General features: G+C 39.9%; 1 protein-coding gene across 2 annotated transcripts in view; it reads right to left on the bottom strand.

The window, feature by feature from the left end:
- The window catches only part of phc2b (polyhomeotic homolog 2b (Drosophila)), a 42,359-nt gene that overhangs the window by 28,082 nt on the left and 1,709 nt on the right, over positions 1-12,568 (bottom strand). Inside the window, exon 1 of one of the 2 annotated variants that reach the window (XM_040006240.1) lies at positions 3,624-5,073. The exons of the other annotated variant lie outside the window; for it this stretch is intronic. Within the exon in view, the coding sequence (XP_039862174.1) occupies positions 3,624-3,667 (44 nt within the window). The 5' untranslated portion in view covers positions 3,668-5,073. Of the gene's footprint in view, positions 1-3,623; positions 5,074-12,568 lie in introns of those variants that run through there. 2 annotated transcript variants of the gene reach the window in all.

The raw sequence follows: 12,568 nt of genomic DNA, 5'->3' as shown, positions 1-12,568 counted from the left end.
TTTTTCAAAGACTAAACTGATTGGCAGGCTGGATTAAAACTTGCAAAGGACTGGATTGAACCCCTACGTCTTCAGTATGACACATGTGCCACAATCCCTTTAAAGTATGAAAAATAAGTAAGTACAAATTAGTGCATCACCCTGCCACCAAAATAAAAGGCAAATTAGACTCGTAAATGATCAAAGGGCCCAAAAAAGGAACTCAAATTAAGTAAAAGCTCTTCTGAATAAAAACTCTGAACTCTGGTTATGAAGATTTCACCAGGTCCAAGTTTTGTGGATTTTATATTAATGTAAAGAAAAATTATCTCAAAATCTCAGCTTGCTCAAATTAGTACTTGACTTCAAAAAACATTTACTAAATAACTATAAAATCATTGTTTTACTTATAACTTTTACAGTTGAAACTAATCTTTATCACACCTATCCATCTTCTGCTCCTGATCAGGGTCTAAACCAATACCTTTAGACCTCCCTCTCCCCTGCTACCTCCAGCTCTTGTGATACACTGAGCCATTCCCATGGCTCAAAACACCTCACCCAGGAGGAGTCCAGAAAACACACCAGTCAGATGCCTGAATCACCTTACATGAAAGCGTAGTCGTTTTACTTCGAGCCCCTACCAAATTATTATGCTTTGAAAGAAACTCTTCTGCCATTTTGGTATCTGTGATTTTATTTTTTCAGACAAGACTCAGAGCTCGTGTCCATAGGTGAGGTTAGGAATGCAGATCGACCAGTGAATTACCAGTTTCACTTTTTTTTCCCCCCAGCTCAGTGAGCATTTCAGTGCTCAGTTTATCCTTCGCACCCAGCTGCAAACCAGCCCAGTGTAAGCTGTAGGTCACTGCAATCTTTTACTACAGCAACTACCTGAATAATCTCTCACTGCAGAAACCATGAAAGAGATCATGTCGAACTCTGCAGCCAATCATTAACTTTTCTTTTTTTTTTACCCCGACTTAATTTGACACCCACATCCCTGTTGCCATGACTGTCCAGCCCCCAGTTTGACAAACTACACAAAATATACATATATGTTCTGATACTAAGCATTCTCTCTCATACAAAACAAGACATACCATCTTTTTGGCGAGCCGCTTTCATTTTGTTGCTGCTGGGTTATGTAAGAGCCCCTATGCAATTCTCTTTATTAAGTTTCAAACAGTTTATACTCCCTTTGCTTTTACTGTTCAAAGAAGGGAGTTTTCATCTCATTGTTTACTTTGTATTTATGTATTCAATAAACTGAGCCAAGCTAAAGTTATATAAAGTCAGTACAAGTTACAAAACAAACATAAGGATATCTCTTGTCATTTTGCTTAAGTCACACCTCTGCTGTCTGTTCTCAAAGACGGATATGCTGTCCGACTGCACGAAATGAATATGCAGGATACAAACACGAGCTGGAAAATAAATGATACCTCTGTTTTCATGTAAAAATACACATAAAAATTGTATTTCAGGAATCCAGTGAACTCCACTGAATTTAGCATAAATATAAGGGGTAAGCAGACACTACAAGCCTAAATTAAGTCAACACTCAGTCCAAGAGTGTTGAGTGAATAAGATTTAAAAAAATAAAAATAAAAAAATGAATCCATTCCATTCAGTCAGTCACAAGAATAAGGAGGAATGATTTAGGGTCCTTCCATAAAAGCCTTTTTAGGTTTGGTCCCTTGGTGCTTTGCTATCCATTAGCACAGAACGAAAAAGGTTCAGAGCTCTCCGGGTAGACAAGGTGGAGAAGATTTCAGCATGGCAGCTGATAAAAAGTGAAGATGATGGAAGGAGATCAAGCATCCTTCCTTGGTGGAAAATAAGCAATCTTTGGAAAAAGTCAAAGATTCTTTTGTTTAAACAAAGTCCAGCAGTTAATTAAAAAAAAGAAAAGAAAAAGAAGTTTAAAAAAAAAAAAAAAAAAAAAAAAAAGCTCTCAGAGCAAGAAAAGAATCTGAACTCATTAAGATTCTGACTAGTGTCAAGAATGGGATTAATGAGCATGTTTGATGGGGGGGATCAGAAAGAATAACAATCACTGTATGAGTTAGAAAAGGGGGGGAAAAGGGAGGGAGGAATTTCTAGCCTTCAGGTTATACAGGTTCACATTAAGTCACCGCAGCTACAAGGAAAAAGGAGCAAGTGAGAGGTGAAGGTTGAGTGAACAGGTTCAGGATTTTAAATGGGCAGGAGTGGGACGAGTGTGTAATGGAAGTAATTAAATAAGGAGCAATGCTGCCGCCATGCTGCAATTCTTAAGCCATTTCCTCCACATACTCATTCTTTTGAGCAGATTAGGAGCCAAAGCAAAGCTCTACAGCCCATTTAGGCTACAAAGGAGACTTGGAAACAATCTGCCATCTCACTAAACCACATGCTATTCCTTAAAATGGCAAACGCAGAACAGCCCACAAAAGGTTACAAAATATTTGAGCAAACCAGTGAGTGAGTTAAAAGACATTTTTTTTAACATCTGTTTAAACAGCTTAAATGCTTTAATTGAAACCTTAGGTTGCATAACAAGAAAGGCAGCAACCAGTCAAATTAGGGCAGTACAAGCATCAATTAAAAATGCTTTTACATATTAACCTGATATATCTAACACCATTAAAGCAAAGAACTAGATCCTAATTTAAACTGGATGAAAAATGGAAAAATATAAAATACATATTCCAAGACCTTCTAAATTAAAAAGACCCTTATTTTCCATTCAGCGGTGCCAGTCACTGATTGAAAACTTGATGTTTTCATATTTGTGGCTGAAAAACTGAAATGCAGTCAGGCAGTGCTGGGTCCAGGTTGTAAACAAAGCACCACTGCTGCCAAAGCCTGCTTGTCTGTATGCCATCATTAGCCTACATCCCACAGTGTGCTTCATATTGCCTCCCCATGTGGGGAGAGGGGAGGGAATCCCCTCTGGTAATGATCCCTGCAACCCATGTCCCTCTGAGAGGAGTCACCCATCAATCAGTAAACAGTGCCATATAGATCACCCCTTGCTCAGCCCCATCCAAGTACCACTTTTACATTGTTACATCCACAAATCTGGCTTTGAATTGGGTTTCATGGAGGACCCCTTGCACCCATGAAAAGTGCTATTCAGCTTTTTTAAGACAACATCAAAGCAGCACCAGCAGCATGAAACACAGTGCAAAGAGCCAGTCAATGCCATAACAATGTAATTTAAGTGCTGTTGGAGCATATTGATCCCCTCATGCTAGCATTACAAGACCACAAGAACTGACAGTCAGCTTTGCGTGTGATCCGTTTCGCATATCCAGCAGGACGATGAGAGCTGTTAAGAGACTGTCAGACAGACTGGCTGTCTCTACAGAGCTTACATCACAGTAAGGAAGTGCAGAAACCTCCATCAGTGCCCATACAACTCTGATGACCCACATTAAAAATACTATGAGAATGCATTTGTCAGCTCCACTAATCGATTGATGTGTGATAATAGCTTTAATAGCTAAAAGATCCACAGAGAAATGTGTGCCTGTGTGTATTTTTATATATAAATTTCTGTGTGTGTGTGTGTGCGCACACGCGTGTGTGCGTGTATCTGTGTGTGAAGAGGGGTACTCTGCTTCTGAGACAAAGCCCCCTAACCCTGGTGTTCCTACCTCCTCCGACACCCCCAACGCGATGCAGGGGTATGATGCCCCATCCCCCGGGGAGTGTGCTGTCCTCCTGCAGGATGTTGCTCTTCTTTCCTCTTTGTCTGCCTAAGTGAGTGCCTGGCTGCCTGGCTGACTGAGTGAATAAATGAGCGCGTGCAAGGGTGTTTCTGTGCAGCCTCCAAACCCCCTGCCCCTCTTGTCTACCCCCAACACACAGCAAGCTCGTCGTCCCAGCATCAACACCCAAGTCCACCAACCAGGCCACAGCCTGCCTCCTAATTATGTGGTATCCTAGCGACAGCCAACGGGCGCTTATGGAATCCCCATGCCGAGCCGCATCCTGATTGGACAACAGGATCCTCTTTAATGAAGATGATGGTAATGATTTTACTCTCCCCTCCCCCTCTGATGCTTCCTGAATACTGAATTTTTTTTTTTAGGATGCTTAGACCCTAACCCCCCCATATCACCCAAATTATTTCCAAATAGCTGAAAATCCAAGATAATGAGGAATTTCATAAAAATAACCCTGAAATGCTTTTTCTTCTCTTTTGCTTAGTCTAGACCCGAACAGTGGAAAACCGAAGGCTTCATTCCTTTTTCAGTATTTCAGTTTTCACTTCAAGTCTGCAGCACAATTTCCACAAATAACCTGCAGTTGCAATGGGCCCATTTTCCTTAGCATTCAGCTAAGGACAGGAACAGTGAGTCACAGGCTGAACAACGAAGGGGTTACATGAATAGGATGAGGGACCTATGGAATCTTCGATACCCAACATCCACACTGATGGCGAAACTAGCAGCTCAGTGTTCAAACATTGTGAAGAAGGACTGCTCTCATGTCTAGAGATTGACGAGGAACAACACACATGCTACGAAGGGGGAACCAGGACGACAGTCGGGGGGAGATATCATCACCAACACTGGATATCATCACAGTCCAGGATGAGACAACAAACATCAGCGAATGAAGATGGCCCCAACCGACCACGTGCTCAGTGAATACCTCAGGCAGCAGAAACCCGAGAAAGAGGAGGAATAATCATGGAAGGATAGACCCCTGCACGGTATGTACCACCGGCAGATAAAGGAAGTGGCTGACATCCAGACGTCCTACCAGTGGCTGGACAAAGTTGGACTGAAAGACAACACAGAGGCACTAATCATGGCAGCACAGGAACAAGCAGGAACAAGGCTGGGAGACGCCACCAAGGGTGGTGGAGAATGGCTGAGCTAAGATCCTGTGTGGCTTCCAGATACAGACGGACAAAATGGTGGTGGCTAACCAACCGGACATAGTGGTGGTAGAGAAGCAGAAGAAGACTGCCGTAGTGATATATGTAGCAATACTAAATGACAGCAACATCAGGAAGAAGAAACACAAGAAGCTAGAATTAGTACCAAGGGCTCAGAGAAGAGCTTGAGAAGATGTGGAGGGTGAAGGAAACAGTGGTCCCAGTGGTAATTAGAGCACTAAGTGCAGTGACTCCCAAGCTAGGCGAGTGGCTCCAGCAGATCCCAGGAAAAACATCTGAGATCTCTGTCCAGAAGAGCGCAGTCCTAGGAACAGCTAAGGCCATGTCCAGACTAACACGTTTTCGTTTGAAAACGCATCTTTTGGCCCTCCATCCACACTGAGACGGCATTTTCAGTCAAGAACAACGCGTTTTGAATACGCTCTCCAAAGCGGATACATTTGAAAACGCTGTTTTTGCATCGCAGTGTGGACAGCGAACCTGGAGCCTTTTCGAAAACGTTGACACATTTTAGTCATGTGGTGCAGTCATGTGACCAATTAAACTAAGATAGCGGAGGGCATTATACAGCAGTTGTTTTGCTTGCACTCAATTTTGACAGCCCTATTAAAGATTAATATCAAATGTACATGCTCCAGATATCTTTTCTTCAAATTCTTTAATTCTCACTTGCTTTTGCAACTTTGTACTTTTATGTTACTCGCAGCAACAACTCCACCTCATTGTTAGTCCATTTAAAAAACTTGGTGCTTTTCCTCGACATTTCGCTGCAATGTTTGAAAGAGCCGGAAAGTAAATACACAGCAGACAGAAATGAGGCAGGTCGAATCGTCTTGTGTTTCACACATGCACAGTACTGGAACGTAAGCATTTTTGGCTGTTTTAATGTGGACGCACAACTCTGTGAAAATGACTGAAAACGATAGTGTGGACGCGGAGCGTTTTCAGACGAAAATGCAGTTTTCAAATTTATCTGGGCTAGTGTGGACGTAGCCTAAGACACTGCGCAGGACCCTCAAGCTCCCAGATCCCACAGGGGCGAGAGGGTTTTTTTTTTTTTGTTTGTTTGTTTTTAAGAAAACAAAACAGATTTTTGATCCACAAAATTGTTTCATTATTAGTCATGAAACTGATACTAGTATCATCTTAAGTCATGACATGGTACTGCTTTATCTCTGCTGACATGAGCTCTCAAACTATTCAACTGTTATTCTCAACCTTTGCAACTTTTTTGTGACACTATTCATCTGCAGCATGTCTTGACAGTTTTTAAAAAAAAATAACAGTGTACACACTAGGCTAGAGTGATTTATTACCGAAGGCTTTGAATAATTGGTGCCAAAGATTTCTGTATGGACATCAAGCTTAGAAACAAAATAACAAAAGAGGAAAACCAGCAAAACCCCTCATAAAAATGAAATGAGATAGCTTTAGAGTTGAATTTAAACTCCTCTTTAATGACAACAGAATTCATTTACATGGAATTGGGGAAGATAAAAACCAAAGGATAATGGCATACTTATGCTCTACCCCACAACATTAACACGCCACCCAACTGTCTGGCGGTATGAAATGTGGCTATTTGAGTCGTTTGCTGGTGCAACATAGTATTGATTGGGGCCAACCATGCGTGAACCTCATTGATTATCATCTTCTCATTAGCATATAGATTAGCTGGCAGTGCATCCAGAAGTGCAAGCCTGAAATCTCACACTTGGCTAACAGAGCTGTGGCAGGGGGGTTGGGGGGTTAAAAACAGGAAGGAAAGACCAATAGTGTGGCTCAGTGAGATATCAGCTCTTTGATGATAAAACTCAACATCCTAAAGCTCAGTCTCCAAAACTGCTATCAAAAACAAAGTGATTACGATGCAAGGAGGTATAAAAGGTGGTTCAGCCAGGGGCCTAATAGACCCTAACAAGAGCTATGATGGTAAAAGTCTAGGTTAAATAAGATTGAAATAATTGGTTTTACTTAACTTCCCTAAAGTTGGCAAACTAAATTATTTGAGGATGAGGATAATGAAGATATTTAAAGATGCCAGATGGCAAAAAAGGCAAGATATTATTAAATTAAATTGGTATGAGTCAGACTGACAAAATGAACATGAGTTTGCCGGGGCTATTTTGTTGACATCTATCTCACAAACATTTAATGAACCATTTGAAGTAGCCTCTGCACAAAGACCTTACCTCTAAGTAGGGCTGGGCCATATCATACCTTTCACAGTAATACCGGTATAATGTTGGGCAACGATAAGAAAATGAAATATCGTGATAGAATATGTGTAAAACTCATATGTGCAGTGCCTTTGTTTACATCAGTGGTTCTTAACCTGGGTTCGATCGAACCCTAGGGGTTTGGTGACTCGGTCTCAGGGGTTCGGCAGAGCCTCCGCCATGACATGCATGGCTCATTTTATGCACCAGTAAAAAAATCACATTTTATTTTTCACTAAAGAGGGGTTCAGTGAATGCGCATATGAAGCTGGTGGGGTTCGGTACCTCCAACAAGGTTAAGAACCACTGGTTTACATACACACATGGCGGCGACGCAGAATGAGAAGGGTGAAAGCGGATCGTTAAATGAAACAGATGAACCAGAATTGGTTTGTAAAAATGCTGCAACTTCAGTGGTGTGGAACTGGTTTAGCTTTCGTCCGTCAGATACACAACAAAGCACTATTTTTGGTAGAGCATGCTAGCGGGCCGTCGTTATTACCGTGTTTTTTGGAAAATACGGCACACTTGAAATCAATCCTTTGAATTTTCTGATAATCGACAGTGCCACTTATAATCCTGTGAGCCTTATGTACGAATTCTGGTTGTGTTTACTGACTTCGAAACGATTTTATGTGGTACACGGCGTTCGAAAACCAGTCGAATGATTTAGTACGACTTTGCTAAGCTACGAAGCCGCACCGTTTGATGGATTGTCGGAGCATTACGGCTATCATAGGCAGGAGCCTCACTGAGTGATACATACTGTGCTTCAACATAATATTACCGTACTGTGTGTTTTTATATCACTTTAATGCACATAAAAACAGCTGCTTGTTTGAGTGAAAATACATTGATGGGGTTTTCTTTGCACTAATAACGTTGTGGAGTTGTAAAGTATTTTGGCTAGTGTCAATTATATCGTTAGTTATATTGTTATCGCAAATTTTCAAATGTATATCGTGATAAATATTTTTGGTCATATCGCCCTGCTCTACCTCTAAGAAACTAAAATATCATTTTAGAGGGTTGGGCCTATTTATTTAAACTTTTAATGGGTCATTCCCTTCCAATCAGTACCTCCCACACAATTTTAGTGTATTAATTAAGCAAAGCCAAACTTTGACAGTCAGTAATTGCAAAAAAAAGCTCAACATAAATGGAGTGAGTTGGTATTTCCCCAGTATTTGAGCAATCAGAATTACGGATTTAAAAAATAAAAAATAAATAAAAATTACGTCACAGTCTAAAGCCCAAATCTAATTAAATTTTTGTTCAGAATTAGAGCTCTTTGTAGAAAAAATAAAGTTTAATATCATATGATATACCATAATATCAATATCATAGTAGAACTGCACCAATTTAATGTCTACAATGCAGTGTAACAGATAAAAATAGTGATTACTTGTATCTCGTATTTGTTTTCTTATGATCAGTTGGAGAAGATTTCAAAGAGTGCATTGTGGGTAAACCTTTGAGGGTCATATCACCGTGTGTGGGAGATCCTCAACATTAGGTCCTGAAGAACTTTCTCTTCAATGCTATTTGACCACGCAGGACCTCAATTATAGAGGGTCTCAGATTTCATTGTTCTTTCAGTGGAATGAACCTCAAGTCAGAGTCAAGATCATTTGTTCTGAAAAAGCATTTCCTTGGAGAACTCTGGTGATGCTGGGAGAATCCCCTGAGCCTGATGATAGCTGATGGGCTTGTCCAAACACAGCAAGCAGGCCACTGCCCTCGCTAAAGTGTGTAAAATAGCGATACCCTCTGATCCCAAGGAAAGGCCTACCATGGAAGCGTAATTGAGCCATCTGATTCCGATTCAGCTGTGGAACTTGCCTTCCACAGCTGAGTAGACCAGCACAAAGAGACTCTGGCTGCTTTCCAGGTTAAGTGTGCTGAGAGTGTGTGCAGTTCCAGCATATGTAGGCTCATGCTGCGAAGATACAAAACACTTTGACTTTACTCTCCAGAGAGGACCCTGGCTCATTTAGTAAGGGCTAAGACTGTAAGGTGAAAAATGCTCCAGTAGATGCTAAAAATGTCTCAGACTATTAATGCCTCTCAAAATAAACACAGCAAAAGCAGGCAGAAAAGCACACATAGACTGAGAGGCTGAAGTGGTGCCGACAGAGAAATGAAAGATTCTTTCTCTGATCTATAAATATCACTATTAAATAGTTCTGGTGAAGCTTGGAGATTATCAACGCTTTTCAATCCCAACTATTCTATCAAAGCAGTCTCTCGGGCATCACTCTCAGGAGTCTTTCATGCCAGCAGAAAAAAAAAAGAAAGAGAAAACTGGGTCAGGTATAAGGCAGAGGCAAACAGAAATGTAGTGCTTCCTTTAAATCCTTTAAAGTCCTTTAAATATATATCAATGCCAACAGGGAACCAGAGAGACAACAAAAATTAGAGCTTATCCAAAGGATAACAGAGAAGCCACTTTGTCATTTTGAAGTAGCCGAGAGAGCTTAACTGTGTTAATTTACTACCTTTCAGAAGCAAAATCTTGTGCCCAAAATAACAGATGTGTTACTCAACAGGTTTAAAATTATGAAAAACATAACACATGTTGACATTCTGACAGAAAGCTTTAGTCAATGTTTATAATGTTAAAAGACACTGAAGTAGACACACAGGCCATGTCCAGACTAATACATGTTCGTTTGAAAACGCATCTTTTTCTCTTCGTTTTGGCCTTCCATCCACACTGAGACAGCATTTTCGGTCAAGGAAAACGCAGCGTTTTGAAAACGCTCTCCAAAGCGGATACATTTGAAAATGCCGTTTTCGCATCGCAGTGTGGACAGCGAACCTGGAGCCTTTTCGAAAACGATGACACATTTTAGTCATGTGGTGCAGTCATGTGACCAATTAAACTAAGATAGCGGAAGGCATTATACAGCAGTTGTTTTGTTTGCGCTCAATTTTGACAGCCCTATTAACCCTTTAAAGCCGGTCAGAGCGGGCACGCTCTGTTTTGCGTAACTATTTTTAAATCCCGGTAGCTCTCAAACCACGTAAGCTAGCGCAATAATTTTTTTTGCATATGAAACCAGAGGAGTTGTACTTACATCTTATGCCATCAGCTTGTCCTAGGTCACAGTTTCCATCCACATATAGCTTTGCAAAAACTGCATAAAAAGCGCTTGGAGCAACAAAAACATAATATTCCAGAAACACGCTTTGCCGATCCGATCAGCTGTTCATAACACTTCCTACGTTGGAATAGACGTCAGCGCGAACTTTCGCATGTCCACCATTACATGCCCGAAACCGGAAGTGACGTCATTTTCGCGGAAATGTAGTTTTTTTTACCATCAGGGCCTCATGAGCCTATACTGGTGTTTTTAAAAGTTATCTTTGACTTTATGACTTTCTGTGTCATTTCTGGGATGCTTAGAACTCATATTGCACTGCTGAAAATAGTTTATTTTGATGCATATGCTGCTTTTTTGCAAATTTGCACTATAATATTTATTTTCATTTTTCCTGCAGTATATAAAAATTGATGTATTTCAAAAATAAAACTATGAAGACACTCAAAATAAATTTCCTGTGGTAGGAAACTATTTTGTGCAACTTTTTTGTATTTACAGTTTTGAGGGATAAGCCTCTTAAATTTCTCTAACTAGAAATATATGTTAAAAAAGCAAAAACGATTTTCAATTTTTTTTGTAGTTTATTGCACTTTTTGCAATTTATGTAATTACTATGCACTTAATGCAGACATATTATTAAAATCTGGGCTATAATGGTTGTATTGATGTATAGCAACTTGAAATGCTCCCAAAAATGGCACTACAACATGTAAAAATATAATATAAGCTCTGGCGTACTTGGTTCTATGGTAGGTCTTAAAGGGTTAAAGATTAATATCAAATGTACATGCTCCAGAGAGCTTTTCTTCAAATTCTTTAATTCTCACTTGCTTTTGCAACTTTGTAGTTTAATGTTACTTGCAGCAACAACTCCACCTCATTGTTAGTCCATTTAAAAAACTCAGTGCTTTTCCTCGACGTTTTGCTGCAACTTTTCAAAGAGCCAGAAAGTAAATAAACAGAAGACAGAAATGAGGCAAGACAAATCGTCTTGCTTTTCACACATGTGCAGTACTGAAACGTAAGCATTTTCGGCCGTTAAAATGTGGATGAACAACAATGTGAAAACGACTGAAAACGATAGTGTGGACGCACAGCGTTTTCAGACGAAAACGCCGTTTTCAGACGAAAACGCCGTTTTCAAATTTATCTGGACTAATGTGGATGTAGCCAAAGGCCAACCTAATAATTTACACCTATGTATGGGCCCTGGGATGCAGTTTAAGATCATCAGTGTGTCATAGCATTATTTCACCTGAATTGTCATCTACTTTAATGAAGAAGTCCATTTTCATACGGTGTCAGCTATAGCCACTATGTGACCCTGAAATAAATAAGCAGTTTAAAAATAATAATAATAAAAATGAACAAACTGTACACTGAAGGGTAGAGGCAGTTGCAAGTCACAAGTAAATGTAAAGCAGTATGCAATATGTAAATGAGCTCATCTCTAAACAAAACATAGGAACAAAGTGTGGCTTCTCTCTCGCTTGTGAAATAAACAAATAAACCTTTTCATTAATATCTGATAAAAGCCCATAATTAATTTGAATAACAGCATCAGATCAGGTGCTGTCTATAGGAATTGAAGGGTAACTAATTATCTCTGCTTGATTTTTTACAGCTGGCTAACTATTCTCAGGTTTTTAAAGGAGCCTCTACTCTACTACAACAGCTTGACATGCTTTTAAGTGGATAATGCATAATTCTTCTTCAGTTAACCCCAGTGTCACTGAAGAAAATCTACAAGTTTCTTCCCTAAGCCTGCTGTGTTATTTTTCTGCTGCAGACAACTAGTCAGTTGTTTGTATGAGCTGAAGTGATGTAAATGCTTGCCCCCCCAGCTACGAATCAGTAAACATCCCTAATCTAAAAAAAGATTCACTGCAAGTTAAATATAGGCATGGGTATAGGTTTAACAGTTTAGTATTATTCTCATCATAATTATATACCGCTTATAGATTTTGACGCCTCACAGTTTTTTTACAGTGATATTCGGCACCATCTTGCAGCACCTTTTGAAGTGGCCGTCTCAACTCACTGGCTCCAGGAAACGGATGCAAATCAGGTACAAAATAACCTTCAAACCAAGGCCATAACAAGGCAAGTAAAGCACAACACCCTCTGTAAATTAATAAGCTGAACTTTTAAAATTAATAAGATTTTAATAAAACATAGAAACCAAACCAAGCCTGGACCTGTAGTTGTTCTGCTTAATCTGATTTTAATTTAAATTATAACTGTGGCTTTAAAAGAAATCCAACATTTGTTCAAGAGCTATCTGGAAGAAATTGTAAAGGTAATCTAGGTAACTCCGTGAAACAACCATTAATGGCTGCAGCTGGTGTCCAGATCATGATGGAGAG

Source organism: Simochromis diagramma, unplaced genomic scaffold, assembly GCF_900408965.1.
Source record: "Simochromis diagramma unplaced genomic scaffold, fSimDia1.1 OVJJ01000320.1, whole genome shotgun sequence".
In the NCBI taxonomy this organism is placed as follows: Eukaryota; Metazoa; Chordata; class Actinopteri; order Cichliformes; family Cichlidae; genus Simochromis; species Simochromis diagramma.
This window is presented reverse-complemented; position numbering and strand designations above follow the sequence as displayed.